Here is a 16252-nt window from a genome sequence, read left to right on the forward strand (position 1 = left end):
TAAGCGCCCCACTGTAGTCAGAGCAGCAAAAATCCTGCCCATCTTCCAAAGCTGATGTCTTCCATGAAGACCCTATCTTTATGTCCCATCGGTCCTCTGTCTCGGTGATATCCATTCCATTACTATACATTTCATTTAGCAGACACTTTTATCCAAAGTGACGTACAAAACCGTGCATATCAAAGTCAATACAGTAGCCTTTCTTTTATCTCAATTTATTTTTTGGATTTTATTTTGGATACAATTAAACATGTACGGGTTTATGATTACATCCCTGACCATCCCTTCTTGTTATAATACAAATAGTAGTTCGTTCAGTTGATATTACACTCGTGATTACGAATGGACCAGGCTTATTGGTGAGACTGCCTGCCTTGTATTCCTGAGAGTAACAGCGATGTCCCCCACTTCTGTTCATCGCTGTGGATGAGACCATCTGCTCCATGATTGCAATGGAAATACCGTGTAATCCCGGGGATTGAGCCATGCTTTTCCTCCTGCTGACAGGCGCAGTTTCTTACATGGGGAACAGGGAGGCCATGGGCTTCGGAAAACTCCCATTTGTGGAAGGGGCTGAGGGGACCCGAAAGTGTACTGAACCGAGCCTAGCTGTGTGTCGCTTAGTGACGATGAACCCTTACATTGAAAAAAAACCTTACATTATTTCTTTAACTTTTTTGCTAAATAAGACAATAATAAAATAAGACCGTTTGCCTAATTTTGAGATTTTCCAATGGAATAAAAAAAGTCACTTGTCAAACAAACAAGCAAATATTTTCTACTTGAGAAAAAAACCTGAAAGATCTTAAGTCTTATTACAAGACTAAAATGCTTAAAGGCATTTTAATTACGGGCCGACCCTTTTCACAGCATTACCGCTGTGTTTCCTCACCTGACAGACCCGCATGATGACATCAGCTCTCTGTGACCTCTCAGGATAGCGCTTCTTCCTCCCGCCTGTCAGCACTTGTCAGACACTTTCTCTTTCTCTCCCACACGGCGAAACATCAGAGCTGCCACTGGCAGTCCCACAGGTGGAGGAACAGGAGGTCCCGTTCTCTGTGCTGTCTCTGCGCTCAATTGACAGCCAGGGGAGTCCCGTCCCGGGTCCCAGAGGTCAGGGGTCACAGCCAATGTGTCCATATAACCCTCGGTTCAATCAGCAGAGTTCTCTGTAAATGGTCCAACCCCAAAAAGGGCCCTTGGTGACCCAGTCCTCTGGAAACATTACTTTTTTTCCAGACTTTTGAAACTTTTATCCGAGGACGCCTTGTACCCCCTTCTTTTGTTGGCTAAAAGTATCACATTCTTTTCCATTTTTTGTTTGTGTTTCCTTACTACCAACTAGTGCCACTCCAAGACTTTCAATCCTGCTACTTTTGTCATTTTTATTTTGTGTGTTTGTGTATATGTGTGTGTGTGTGTGTGTGTGCGTGTGTGTGTGCGTATATGTGTGTGTATGTGTTTGTGTGTGTGTGTGTGTGCATGGGCGTCTGTGTGGGTGGGTGCATGCATGGGCGTGCGTGTGTGTGTGTGTGTGTGTGTATGTAGGGCGGTGGGTTTGTGCATATAAATGTGGGTTATGTGGGTTAAAAGGCTCCGTACATTAATCTAGGGCAGCAGCAGGTTCAGCTCTCCCTCCCCCATCTGTCTGCGTCTGTGACTCACTTTTCATTTAACAAATGGGCAGGGTGTGTGTCTCTGCATTAATATTGCATGCCATCCTGTACATTCATCCTTTTCACACAGCCTCATGCAGCTGCTTTCTGGAGACAGTGTCACAAGCTGAGAGATTTAGCCCAGTGTGAGGGAGTGACAGGGGTGCATTGTGAATATTTATCTTTTTTTAAACACATTTTTGTCTGCAAATTTGTCTCGAGCTACTTGGTTGTATTTGTGGGCGAAGAGCTCTCCTCATTTCCAAGTGTGCAGACTATATCTATGCCTGATTGGTCTTATTGGAGTTCACTAACTGAGCTGAGGACATATGGTGCTTGATTATATCTAGTTTGTAGGTAAACTGAGCAGAGGGTACATTTTAGTCAGGAAAATAGTAAGCGTTGTTTGGCTGAATGGCCAGTTCTCTTAATTATCTTATGTCATGTCATGTCATGTCATGTCATTATATAACAGTGAATCTATGTTCATCTATTACTATTATTACTATTATATTATTTACTAAAGTAATAACTACTCAGAAAAAGGATTATTTGGCTTAGGTCTTTATGGAACCCTCTGTCATAGATGTGAAGTGTTAAAGCTCCCAGACACAGAGCCATTTTGCCCAGCAAAAAACCCTCTATCTTTTACTGTGTAGGCCTTCTGGTACTTTCTTTAGTTACAATGCAAATCCTGTCCTTAGGCTGACATTGCGCTTATTAATTATAAATGGGTTTCAGTGATACTGAGATGTGTATATTTTTGTATTCCTAAGAGTAACACTGGTCTTCTCAAATAATGTCGCTCTGGAAAAGACAATCTGCTCAGTGACTGTACTATAATGTAAATATAATGTAATATTAAACACGCTGTACTTTAGCAAGATTAACTACCTCAAGGAACAAGATGAATGATCTCCATTTTGTACATGCATATGTCAAAATGTGAAAAAAGGGGGCTGCTGTGAAATGTCATGGTGTGATTTGATATGAGGAGACTGTGTCTTATGGAGACTGTTAATGGGGTCATAATAGAACGCCTAGCTGACTGCCCACGCTAAAGTGTAGTTATAATATTTTACATTTGTCACATCCAAAAGGTTAAAGATGCTTCACTGCTCTTTAATTAATTCTTTAAATTGCATCGGGCTACAGAGATTTGCAAGTGGTTGTGGTTGGGGAGGATGAATTGTCTTTTTTTTTTCTCCCAAGACATGTCAGCCATTTTGTTTTTACTTGTGTAACAAACCTGAGCTGAACTGAGGAGGTTGACTCGGTGACCCTTTAAAAGCTTTACTCTGTCTTTGTGCTGGTAGGGGCGTGTAGTGCAGTGGTGACCCACACCGGATCCGAGAGAAAGTGTCCAAATGGCTGTGCTTCCACTCAGCTGGATGAAACTGTCATAACCCAAAAACTGAGAGTCAGGGTCCCTGTTATGCCAGTCGTGAGGGAAAATGACATTCATTCAAAACTGGACTTTTTGTCTTCCTCTCTTTTTCCCTCAATGTGCTCCTTCAGGTCTTTTCTTTTACCCTGAACCTTCCTTTTTTACTTGTGTAGCAAACCTATGCTTATTTGAAGAGACTTGAACAAAAAACCTGCTGAAAAATACCAGCTGGAAGCTTGTTGACCAGTTCAGACCCGCTTTCAGTTCAAGGTGGCTCAGCTGGTTGACCAGTTCAGACCAGCTTTTTGCATTGAAATGGCTGGTATCTGGTTGTCCAGCTACCAGCTCAGACAAGATGCCAGCACTAGCTGGTTGACATGCTCATACCAAGCAAGACCAGTTTATGAAACTTGAGCTGGTCATAGCTGGATTGTACAGCAGGGTTTAAAAGCATGACTCAGTTTTTGTGTGTGTGTGGGTCACAGGTGTGATTGGGTGTGTGTGTGTCAGCAGGTGTGATGGTGTGTGCGCAAGTGTGTGTGTGTATGTGTGTGTGTGGGGGGTTCAGCAGGTCTGATGCTATGATGGTGTGTGTGTGTGTGTGTCAGCAGGTCTGATGGTGTGCGTGTGTGTGTATGCATGTGTGTGTGTGTGCGTCAGCAGATGTGATGGTGTGTGTATGTGTGTTTGTGTTGGGGGGGTGTCAGCAGGTCTGATGGTGTGTCAGCAGATGTGATGGTGTGTGTGTGTGTGTGTTTGTGTTGGGGGGGTGTCAGCAGGTCTGATGGTGTGTATGTGTCAGCAGATGTGATGGTGTGTGTGTGTGTGTGTGTTTGTTTTGGGGGGGTGTCAGCAGGTCTGATGGTGTGTGTGTTTGTGTCAGTAGATGTGATGCTGTGTGTATGTGCATGTGGGTCAGCAAGGTGCTGGCATTGATAGAAGGATACTGCAGCATTTTAAATCACTTTGGCACACACATTCTGCTCATGTTATTAGCTGCCTAGGTGCTGTGGAGAGAGTAGGTATGTAGATGCTCAGATGTCCAGGTTTGTGGCTTTTGTTCTCAGTAAATTAATAATCTACTCTCTGTATTTATCACATAATCTATTTTAGCACATTACTTTGCAACATAAAAGTTATGCATTATTCTGTTTTGCAATAGTTGAACATATATACAGTCCCCTCCAATGGTATTAGAACAGCAAGGCCAATTCCTTTTATTTCTGCAAGACACTGAATACATTTGGGGTTAAGATAAAAAGACGAGTTCAGAATTTCAGCTTTTATTTCCTGGTATTTACACCTAGATGTGTTAAACTACTTAGAACATAGCACATTTGGTATCAGACCGCCCGATTTTTAGGTGAGCAAAAGTATTGGAACAGAGAGTATTTAATTAAATGAAACGCGTAATATTTGGTAGCATTAACTGTAACCATTGACATCACCAAACTGTTGCATTCTTTTTTGTGATGCTTTTCCAGACTGCAGCCTCTTTCAGTTGTTGTTTCGAGGGGTTTTCCCTTCAATCACCTCTTCAGGAGATGAAATGCACGCTCAATTGGGTTAAGGTCTGATGCTTGACTTGGCCAGTCTAAAACCTTCCACTTTTTCTCCCTAATGAAGTCCTTTGTTGTGTTGGCAGTGTGTTTTGGGTCATTGTCTTGCTGCATGATGAAGTTCCTCCCAATTAGATTGGATGCATTTCCCCTGAAGTTGGCAGACAGAATGTTTTTGTAGACTTCTGAATTCATCCTGCTGCTACCATCATGAGTTACATCATGAGCCCACTCCAGAAGCAGCCATGCAAGCCCAAGCCATGACACTTCATCCACCGTTTTCTAACACAAATGCAGTATTCACAGGCAGAATCCAAGGCTAAAACCAAGAGTAGACATTAAGAACTATTTATTATTTAACCAAAATACTTTTGCTCTCCTAAAAAGGTGTTCTAAGTTGTGTAACAAATCTATATAAAAATACCAAGAAATAACAGCTGGAGGAATTGACCTTGCTGTTCCAATACTTTTGGAGGTGACTGTATTTCCCACTGTTTTTAACACGTTTTTATTTCTCCCTCTCTCTCTCTCTCTCTCTCTCTCTCTCTCTCTCTCTCTCTCTCACTCTCTCTTTCTCTCTCTCTCTCTCTTCCGTTCTGCAGGGACACAGAGCTCTAGGCTTCTCTCATACCTCACTCTGTTTGTCTGATACCAACGTACCGCATCAGAATTCAGATCAGCCCTCCAGTTAGCGATTAGCCAACAGTCTGCAGCCCTAATCATAGATCACTGTGCAGACATCAGCCCTAATCACAGACCACAGCACATATAACAGCCTGACCATATCGCAAACTGCACAAATATTGTTCACCGTCAGCAGCTGTATAAATAGTTCATAATCAGAATTCAATGATAAATAGTCTCATTGAAAAAAGCATGTTTTTTTTTCACCAATAATTTTGGAGCATTGTTGTCCAGACATGTGGCTGGTAACAATGCAGAGATGTGATGTCATTGGAGGGGGATGGCCCAACTGCTTAGAGTTTTGATTCCTATTGGTGCCTGCCATCTGTCATTTTAGTTCTTCCCACATCCCCTCCCCCACTCCCCCTCCATCTGGTCTCTGATAACTGACTCCACAGACCAGCCTGCCTTTATAGTCCAGTTGTCTACTGTAAGGGGTAATACAAGACCGCCCCCCTCCCCCTGTGCCTGTTTTCCTCTCTCTGCCCCCTCTCTCCCTCCCCCCTCTCTCTCTCTCCCTCTCCCCCATCTCCCCCTCTCTCTCTCCTCTCTCCCTGTCAATCACTCTGCCCTCCCCTCTTCTCTGCCTCACTCTGTATAAACCAGTCAATATTACAGGATTATCCCTCAGTTAGTGAAACACACCCACACAGAGACGCACACACACACACACACACACACACACAGAGATGCACACTCACAGAGACACACGCACACCCTCACACACAGACACAGATGCACACATACACACACACACACACACACAGATGCACACACACAGAGACACACGCACACGCACACTCACATACACACACACACACACACACCACCTGTAGTTTCCCATGATGCTTTGCGCGGTGCGTGTTGTTTGTTGTGTGGCACGCTGCCTCTCTTCCAGACGGCAGTGTGGCCCGGGGGCGGTTACGTAACAAATAATCCACCTCACCGTACGCCCCACTGCAGAGGCAAGGGGAGGGGCTTGGGATGATTGATTGCCTTGATTGATGGTGTGCGTTTTCCATTCAACGGTCACCTCTAAACTGACAGGATGAGCTTTTACAGAGAGAGAGTGGTATGGGGAGGTGATGTGTTTTTTACAGAGACTGGTATGGGGAGGTGGTGTGTTTTTTACAGAGAGTGGTATGGGGAGGGGTGTGTTTTTTACAGAGAGTGGGATGGGGAGGTGGTGTGTTTTTTACAGAGAGTGGGATGGGGAGGTGGTGTGTTTTTTACAGAGAGTGGGATGGGGAGGTGGTGTGTTTTTTACAGAGAGTGGTATGGGGAGGTGGTGTGTTTTTTACAGAGAGTGGTATGGGGAGGTGGTGTGTTTTTTACAGAGAGTGGGATGGGGAGGTGGTGTGTTTTTTACAGAGAGTGGGATGGGGAGGTGGTGTGTTTTTTACAGAGAGTGGGATGGGGAGGTGGTGTGTTTTTTACAGAGAGTGGTATGGGGAGGTGGTGTGTTTTTTACAGAGAGTGGGATGGGGAGGTGGTGTGTTTTTTACAGAGAGTGGTATGGGGAGATGGTGTTGTAGGAGGGAGGCGAAGTGTGACTGCCATCTGTGAGGAGCCTGTGAGCTGGGGGTTGACTCTGCCATTTGTGAGGTGGGGGTTCTGGTGTGTGTCAAAAGGGACAAAGGACAATACTGTTTGTAGTACCTTTTGAGGAGTTCCAGACCAGTGACGCCAAGAAGATAAAGGATAGATATATGGTGGGTGGATGAGCGGTTCCCGGGCAATTAGGCCATGTGGGCCATTAAAACTCCTGGGAAAAGAATGTGCCTAAAATCTTATGACCCCACACCTGGTCACTTCCAGGGGGAAAGACTCCGGGCAGTACCACAGTGCCCTCCTTTGGGCACTGCTGTCATTACCCCAGGGACTACTCTCTTGGAGGAAAACCAAAGAACTGTGGTTGAGATGGTCAATAGACCCGGTACAATATTGTAAACATTGCCCATGTGATTCTTGTTGTATTGCAATATGCCCATTGTAGTAATAACAGGAATTACATGTAAAATGGATACACAGGAGGGAGGTTTCATGATAACTGCACCATAACAAAACATTAGGATAATCTGTTTGGTATGGATGTGATCCAGTAAAATCAAGGAATCAGATGAGATACATTTCATACCAAATGGATTTTAATAAACCATAGTTTCAATAACTCAACGGAAAACCTACACGTCCTCTCTTGGTAATCCTCTAATTTTCCCTACGCAACAACCCCCAACAGTGGGGGTCTAAATTCCAGATTCGACAACCCCACCAGGCTAATTTATGGCACTGCCGCCTGGATCAAACACATGATTTGGCATAAAAGCCAGGGAGACGAGCCTATCAGGGAAGATCGCACTCGATTTCCCACACTGTGCATACTTTGTATATGTGTGTAGCGAAAGCAGGCTGGGTAAGATTTCACTCTATTCTTTTTATTTTAATTTGTCTATTGACTGTAATTGACTGTTTTATTCTACGCTAACTGCCTACCCGTCTGGAAATAAATTATTTTGTTTGTAACTTGCGTGATCTCCATGACTCTAATTCATCTTGTACCTTCTCAGCCTAAATTACAACTGAATATTGAGGGGGACAATGGGGACCAAGGACTGACCGATCGGCAGTCCCTTGGTACAGGTGATAGTTCTAAGCTGTGAGGCCAGCAAGTTTCTGCCAACGTAAAGGGTCGGCTATGCACGGCTCTTGTGGTTTGACGTGAAGGGAACCCCTGGGCGTTACGGCGCTGGTTCCTGTCAAATTATCTCTAAGGAGCCCAGTTAATGCTACGCCGACCTGGGCTCACAACTATCATGACTGTGTTGCATGTATTGTGTTGACTGGACCCTCAGCCTCTGAGTTCTACACCGAACTGAGAGCTTGTTACCCATGTGATAGTTCTAAGCTGTGAGGCCAGCAAGTTTCTGCCAACTTAAAGGGTCGGTTAGGCACGGCTCTTGTGATTTGACGCGAAGGGAACCCCTGGGCGTTACGGCGCTGGTTCCTGTCAAATTATCTCTAAGGAGCCCAGTTAATGCTACGCCGACCTGGGCTCACAACTATCATGACTGTGTTGCATGTATTGTGTTGACTGGACCCTCAGCCTCTGAGTTCTACACCGAACTGAGAGCTTGGTACCCATGTGATAGTTCTAAGCTGTGAGGCCAGCAAGTTTCTGCCAACTTAAAGGGTCGGTTAGGCACGGCTCTTGTGATTTGACGCGAAGGGAACCCCTGGGCATTACAGCGCTGGTTCCTGTCAAATTATCTCTAAGGAGCCCAGTTAATGCTACGCCGACCTGGGCTCGCAACTATCATGACTGTGTTGCATGTATTGTGTTGACTGGACCCTCAGCCTCTGAGTTCTACACCGAACTGAGATATTCAGCAATAATGTTAAATCGCGAGAACATATATTGAGTAATAGTGGCGCAGGTACGAGTCGAGTGTAATCACTCCCGAGGTTCGCGTAAATTCCAAAACCAAATTTCTAAATTATATATCTTAAATGGAGTCAGATAAACGAGTGGAACGAGAGTAACCACTAAGCTTTCAATACGGCCCCGTTTACGAACGGAGAATATTAGGAATTTTACTGATCTGTTTCAGGCCAGTTGTAAGCGGGATATGGGGCAGGTCAATCCATATCCGACCCGTGGCAACAGACCCAGTATATTCCTAAACATAATTGTGCTCTGTTCGTGTGCGGAGGATGATAATTAAAATCTTTCATTCAACAGCCAGGAAAGAACACGTCGTCCCTTCACCTCCAGCTATTCCCTCATTGGTCTAGCTGTGCAGGTTCTACAGTGTGTTTTTTGCAGAGAGTGGTATGGGGAGGTGGTGTGTTATTGGATTTTGAACCTGACTGGCATGCTTTTCCATTATCATGGAATTAATACTCACATGTGTCCTGTGGCCTTCTGATCTGAAATATAACTTAACTTTCTTAACCTTACGAATCACATACATACATTCTTTCATTTTTTGAAGTAGCTTAATTGTACCTGGCAAGGAGTATCTTATTCTGGTGAGATTTATAAAGTGTTATTACCACTCTGTTTTTTATCTGTTGTATTGTGCCATGTTGCAGGCTTGCAGAATGGTATTTTAGAAGCTGCAGCGCTTCAGAGTCACGTTTTATTTCCCATTGTCAGTATTCTCTTCTGAACCACGCGTGGATTTCAGTGGATGTCCAAGCTGTTTTTCTATCTCTCTCTCTCTCACTCACTTTCTCTCTTTCTCTTTCTCAGCTCCCTCCTCCCTCCTCTCTCTCTCTCTTTTCTCTCTCACTCACTCAGCTCCCTCCTCCCTCCCCTCTCTCTCTCTCTCTCACTCACTCTCTCTCACACACAAACACATGCTCTCTCTCTCACTCTCTCTCCCTCTCTCTCTCTCTCTCTCTCTCTCTCTCTCTCACACACACACACACACACACATTCTCATTGGCTTGAATTGACCCAAATACCACCACGTGGCTCTCCCCTCCCCAAGCACTCTGTATAAAGCGGTGGTCTCCTTTGTCTCCAGCCTGCTGTGTACTGTATACTCCTGTAGGTAGACTACACCACCAGATTTCACAAATTATTTTACCTCTTTGATTCTTAGCCTGATAGGCAATTTCTTGAAGGTTTTATTTTATTTATTTATTGCTTTATTTGTAAGGGACAAGCGCAGAGGCCATTGACAGTTGCGACTGCACTGTCTGATGCACTGTACACATTTTTCTAACCAACGATAATTTCCAGCACCATCTCTAACATCCCTGGGTTCTTTCTAATGACATATTCTCCTGATCACAAGTACTATCTGTCAGAAGATTATTTCTGTTCAGATTACCGTGGCACAGTCAGCCAGTGGTGTGTCGGTTCAGCCTGTAATCATTTCTCATTATCTCATTTTTTAATTGCCTGTAGGATAATCATTTTTTAAAGAAGCACTTCGCTACAATAGTTTAATGGTGTGTCATTGGTCTAGTCCAGCCATGAACCTCTAACAGGACACTTGAAGAAATGTATCCCATGACGTTCTTTGTGAAGAACAGAATTGGAATTATTTGTGCCACTTGGCTTACCTGGGTCTAATATTTATTCATAATTTAAAATTCTCTGAATGATTATGTTCAAATGACTTGCCTGATTTGTTCAAATGCTGTTAATAATTGTATTACTCTGATGTTTCTCTTGGGTGAGACATGGACAGTGGAGGCTGTGAAAGATGGTTCTCTGTTGGGTGAGAAAGATGTGTGTAAAAAAGCCTCTCTGGCTATGGCTAACAGGCAGGCCTTCGTCAGGGATGTTGGGGGCTTGCCTGGTCAAGGATGGAAAGGAGCGGACAGGCTACAGAAAAGATGAACTAAGTGTGGTTATATAAGGGGAGAAAAACTCTAGCAAATGTTCTCAGTTGGACATACACACTGTTATTATACCAGCCTAGTTACACTTCAAATAATATGTTACACTTAGTTACACTTTCTAAAAAGCTACACTTCAAATAGTATGGTTAATTGAGACTCTGAAGGAGTAGCTTGAAAGATGGCTGCAATTACTCTCTGTTGCTATTTCTGAACTTGAGTAAAAGGCTCTTTGTGACATCTGGGTTGATGATAGGTCTGTCTCTTGCAGCTAATATCTGCAGCTCACACAGGCCCTCTCAGGATTCAACATTCAATTGGACAAAGAAAGCATTTTGAGTTAACTTTCAGGCTTTTTAAAATAGGCAAATTGCTGAAAAAGTTTCCTATTGGCCCGTGCAGTTTTTTATGTACAATGAAGGATATTTTAGACCAGATTCCTATGATACATTGGAGCTACAGGAAATGTATTCTATACTATGAATCCCAGAATGCCCCTAAACCTGCCCCTTTAAAGACAGCAGATCATTAGGAACTGCTGTTAGTGTCTAAAATATCTTTCATTGTACACAATAGGTATGTAGAACAATCAGTACAGAGGGCTGAGCACAGTGCTGAGTGCTGAGTACTGAGTGCTGAGTACTGACGGCTGAGTACAGAGTACAGTACAGACTGTTCCTTAGGAGAATCACACACCGGCTGCAGAGGCATCCCATGTGAGAGGGGCTGTAATGCTCCTCAGCTCACAGTCTGCCTGCTGGTCAGAGTGCATGAGAATATTCACCACCTGTGCACGTGCACACCACACATGCACACACATGCATGCACAAATGTGCACACACGCACTCATCCACACATACCTATACAACGACAGCACACATGTGTATGCACACAAATATGCACAAATGTGCAAACACACAGTTATGCACGCACACTTATACAACAACAGCACAGACATGCATGCACATGCACACAAATATACACAAATGCATGCACATGTGCACACACACAAGCACATACAGAAACACACATTCAGACATGCACAAATGCACATGCTGTGGGCACCTGCATGCACGCACACACGAACACACACACACTTATGCACAGCTACACACGTGCACACACATGCACACACACATGCAAACTACTAGTTTCTCCCTTATACTCTGTAGTGTTCTATGGCTCTGAACTGAGAATGGTCATGTAGTGGCTCTTAGAAACCTGCCATGTCAAGAAACCCCCAAATCTCCCCATCCCAATCCTTTTCAAATTTCACCCCTTTTCATTTCTGGGGCTGCTGACTGTATGTGTCTAACTCTGTCTGCAAGCCTCACTGAACTCCCTGAACATGACTGCATCTGCTCTGTAAGTGGGGAGATGATTGGCAGGCGAATTTCATTAAAATGGCTCCCAGTCCCTTACAGTTCATCTCATTCATCTTTGGGGCCTGCATCACAAAGGGAGCAGACACACTCCAGAAACCGCACTCTGCTTCCCACAATACTGTGAATCTGTGCCCAATGAATCCCGCACAGACATCAGGACATATTTCTTCTCACAGAGAGTAGTCGCTGTGTGGAATTGCTTAACAGGTCATATCATGTAGTGGCAGCAGGAATTCTGGGGGGTTTCAAGACCAGACTTGAAAGGGTGATTGTCACTCTCTAGTTTGTATCATTGTAGGTTAACAGTGAGCATAAGGTATCCTTTAGCAGCAGGAAAAAGGTGAGCATTGCTGGACTGAATGGCCTATTCTCATCGTTATGTGATGTTACTGTATGTTATGTGTTATGCTACTGTATGTTATGTTATGTTACTGCATGTTATGTTATGTTACTGTGTGTTGCTTTATGTGTTATGTTACTGTATGTTATGTTATGTTATGCTATGTTATATTATGTTAAGTTGCCTCTGTGTCTGGTTTCAACATGAATGGTTCTGTTGTGGCTTTTCACGTAGGGTTTGCAACAATGAAGAAGAAACAGCCTTAGAGATTACACGCTAAGTACAGTACAGAACAGGAGCAGAAGCACACTGTCTCTTCTTCAAAAGCATTTGAAAGGAAAAAAAATCAATGGTCAATTATCATGCAGATATGAATCACCGTACAGGAATGCTTGTTGCCAGGCTGCAGTGTAATAGGCTGAAATTGCATCATGGGGAATGCATGTGAAATAGTGATTTGTGCCATGATGGTTCATTCATAATGTAGCGCTTTCCGTCATGTCATAACTACACTTTTGGGGGCCCTGGGGAAATAAATATTTGCGGGTTCCTCCAAAACTTGGAGTCATACTAAGATTCTTTCAAAATAGATCTGTCAAAAGGAGGCATGAAGGCAAGGCCCTGTGTGATGCGTATTGCATTTCCGGTATGAAATTAACTGTTGTGATCAGCCCTTATGAAAAAAATCATGTCTTCAAAAACCATTTGTGAACCCCCAACATGTGAAGAGTACACATGTGAATTTAGAAAATAATCACAGAGCAGAAAAAGGCAAAAAATGTCTGTTACATTCACATGTGAAATTCACATTTCACATTACATGGGGTAATCAACAGCATTGTAGGGATCTGCTTGTTCCTCTGGGAGCATCTGAATGTTTTTTGGAGAGGGTTTCATCAGGGAATTATGACAGACTTGAAAGGTTACTGTATGAGGATGGATAACAAGAGATGACACACACACACTTAAACTCACACACATGCACACACTCCCACACATGCACACACACACACACACACACACTGATCAGCACACGGACACACAGACACTCACACACACACATACACACACGCAGGCACACACACACACACGCTCACACACACACTCATACACATGCACACACACACAGACACACGCATACAAGGGCTTGTAGCATTGCCTGCTACCACTGATTCTGCATCTCATCTATTTCATGTGAAAATGTTTTGATTTTATTCATTATTATGTTAACCCTATATCATGAAAGATGTTATGTCTGTATGGAACATTTTACTTTCTTATATGGGATGATTCCTTACTATAGAGTACGGGTGGTAGCCCTGTCAGCATCAGACAGTGAAATCTCCACTCGCAACTTCTATCTCCCTCCCACAGGAACGTATTAGCGTTTTTCACTCATCAGAGAACCTTGAGCATAAATTTCAAAGGCCTTGCGCATCGCTAGCACAATGTTAGCATACTGCCCTTTCATAGTCACTGCACTTGCTAATTCATCATTCTGACGCGCCTTGCTTCCACCGGCAGTTAGAAAGTTCCAACGGGATTGTGGGAATGGTGTGCTGCGAGCGAGCTGTAGTGATCACGGGGTAGGTGCAGTCGTCTCGGCTCTGCCTGAGCTCAGAGAACATGTCGTCCCAGCAGGGATCCCTAGCCTGTCGTGATGGGGTTTAGAGGAAACGGCTTGTAAAGATGGGTCAGGCTGCTCTCTCAGTCTCTGCCTGTCTCTACAGTGACTCAGCACCAGAGATACACTGTGAACAGCTGCCCCGGGTTCACTACATACTGTACACACAATCTCACACACACACAAATACACATACATACTTACACACACAAATATACACTCAGTGAGCACTTCATTAGGTATTTATTGGACTTCTTTCTGCTGCTGTAGCCTATCCACAGGCTTGTTAGGTTTGTAGTTTTTTGTGTTCAGAGATGCTCTGCTTCTGTAATGTGTGGTTATTGGCGTTACTGTCACCTTCCTTTCAGCTTTGACCAGTTTGGCCCTTCTCATCTGACCTCTCTCACTAATAACCCCTTTTTGCTTTGACTGTAGATAATAGCTGAGTCATTCAAGTCGTTGATTTGGAGCATTAGCACAAATCCTTTTTGTCAGGTAGACTGTTCACAACATTCATTTTTCATGGGCTGATTGTATGACCTCTCTGCAAATGCTTTGAACAAACCAGATCTGCGTATCGTTGGTCATGTTTTTTCATTACCAAACCAGTCGTTAATTCCACCCACATTTGCTCTCTGAAATCTAAAATCTAAATTCAGGTAATGAGTTATGGTGATGTGCACCAAGCTTTTATCAAGGGCTGTCTGCTTGACATTTTCTTTGTACTGTATATCCAACTGAGGTTATATTCAGTATATTTTAAATGATAATATGACTAATTACAGTCGATTATAGTGAGATGAAATATTTTGTCATATCGGATCACTGGGGACTTAGTTTGGAGCATTGTGTAAAGATGCCCTTTCGGGGGAGGGGTGTTATGTTGGGTGTTGTTGATACATTGATCTGTGATACTTCACATGAATGAATGAACCCCTCTCTCTCCCTCCACCCCTCTCTCAGTGCATGAAGATCCCTGCTCTGCTGCAGTCTCGTACAGCTCCCAGCCCGCTCTATCACAGCTAGGAAAATGTCTGGTTCCTACGATGAATCCGCCAGCTTTGAAGAGGCTACAGACAGCTTCTGGGAGGTAAATCTGCTGCTCCTCTGGGTGTTCAGGTCTGTGGCATCCAATTCCAGTCTCGAGCTGTTCCAATATTTGTGATTCTCAGGTGTGTTAAGATCTTACAGTGGGAGTGCCACAGCAGTGGTAAATGGTAAATTGACTGTATTTATATAGTTCTCTTATCCAAAGCACCTGAGAATGAATGCCTCTAATTCACCCATTCACACACACACTCACATACCAATGGCTAAAGGTTGCAATGCATGGCACCAAGCAGCTCATTGCAAGCAGTTAAAGAAAAGTTATTTTCCCTCACTGTCTTGTTTTGGGCTGTGACTGTGTCTCTGTTTGGGCTGTGACTTAATCCCTGTTTGGGCTATGACTATCACTGTATGGGCTATGACTCTATCCCTGTTTGGGCTATGACTATCACTGTATGGGCTATGACTCTATCCCTGTTTGGGCTATGACTCTATCCCTGTTTGGGCTATGACTCTATCCCTGTTTGAGCTGTGACTATTTTCCTGTTTGAGCTGTGACTCTATCCCTGTTTGGGCTATGACTCTATCCCTGTTTGAGCTGTGACTATCACTGTATGGGCTATGACTCTATCCCTGTTTGAGCTGTGACTCTATCCCTGTTTGAGCTGTGACTCTATCCCTGTTTGAGCTGTGACTCTATCCCTGTTTGAGCTGTGACTCTATCCCTGTTTGAGCTGTGACTCTATCCCTGTTTTGGGCTGTGACTCTATCCCTGTTTTGGGCTGTGACTCTATGAGTGTTTGGGCTGTGCCTACCCTGCTGAAAAAAACAGCTCAAGCTAGGTTTTGAAACAGCTGCTTGACCAGTTCAGTTTAACTTTATTGTAATTGTTATGTTGTTGACCTTTATGGGGACTCCAGATGTAAACTAGCCACTCTGACACATTTACACTGAAGTGTGAACTAAAATGTTGATTGATGTGTACTGTCCCTGCCAAATAAATCTTAAATAAAATAAATAGGAGGCGATGACGGCCTCTCTGAAGCAAACTGAACTGCTAAGCCAGTGCAAAGCGTGGGTGGATATGTCCTGGATGTGTTCTGTGGGTGTTCATAATGAAGTGGTGAAATGAATAGACAGATGAATGAATCTGTCTCCTCTGTGTCATGGCTAAACTGCACATCGCTTTGGCAACAGCCAACTCATAGGGAACCGG

At 43.8% G+C, this 16252-nt stretch overlaps 1 protein-coding gene across 2 annotated transcripts in view; it reads left to right on the forward strand.

The window, feature by feature from the left end:
- Window positions 1-16252, forward strand: part of LOC133110756 (protein kinase C and casein kinase substrate in neurons protein 1-like) — a 53453-nt gene that overhangs the window by 21768 nt on the left and 15433 nt on the right. For both annotated transcript variants that reach the window (XM_061221053.1, XM_061221054.1), the window contains exon 3: window positions 14953-15079. In XM_061221053.1, the coding sequence (XP_061077037.1) occupies window positions 15020-15079 (60 nt within the window). In that variant the 5' untranslated portion in view covers window positions 14953-15019. The remainder of the gene's footprint in view (window positions 1-14952; window positions 15080-16252) is intronic.

Source organism: Conger conger, chromosome 14, assembly GCF_963514075.1.
Source record: "Conger conger chromosome 14, fConCon1.1, whole genome shotgun sequence".
Lineage (NCBI taxonomy): Eukaryota > Metazoa > Chordata > Actinopteri > Anguilliformes > Congridae > Conger > Conger conger.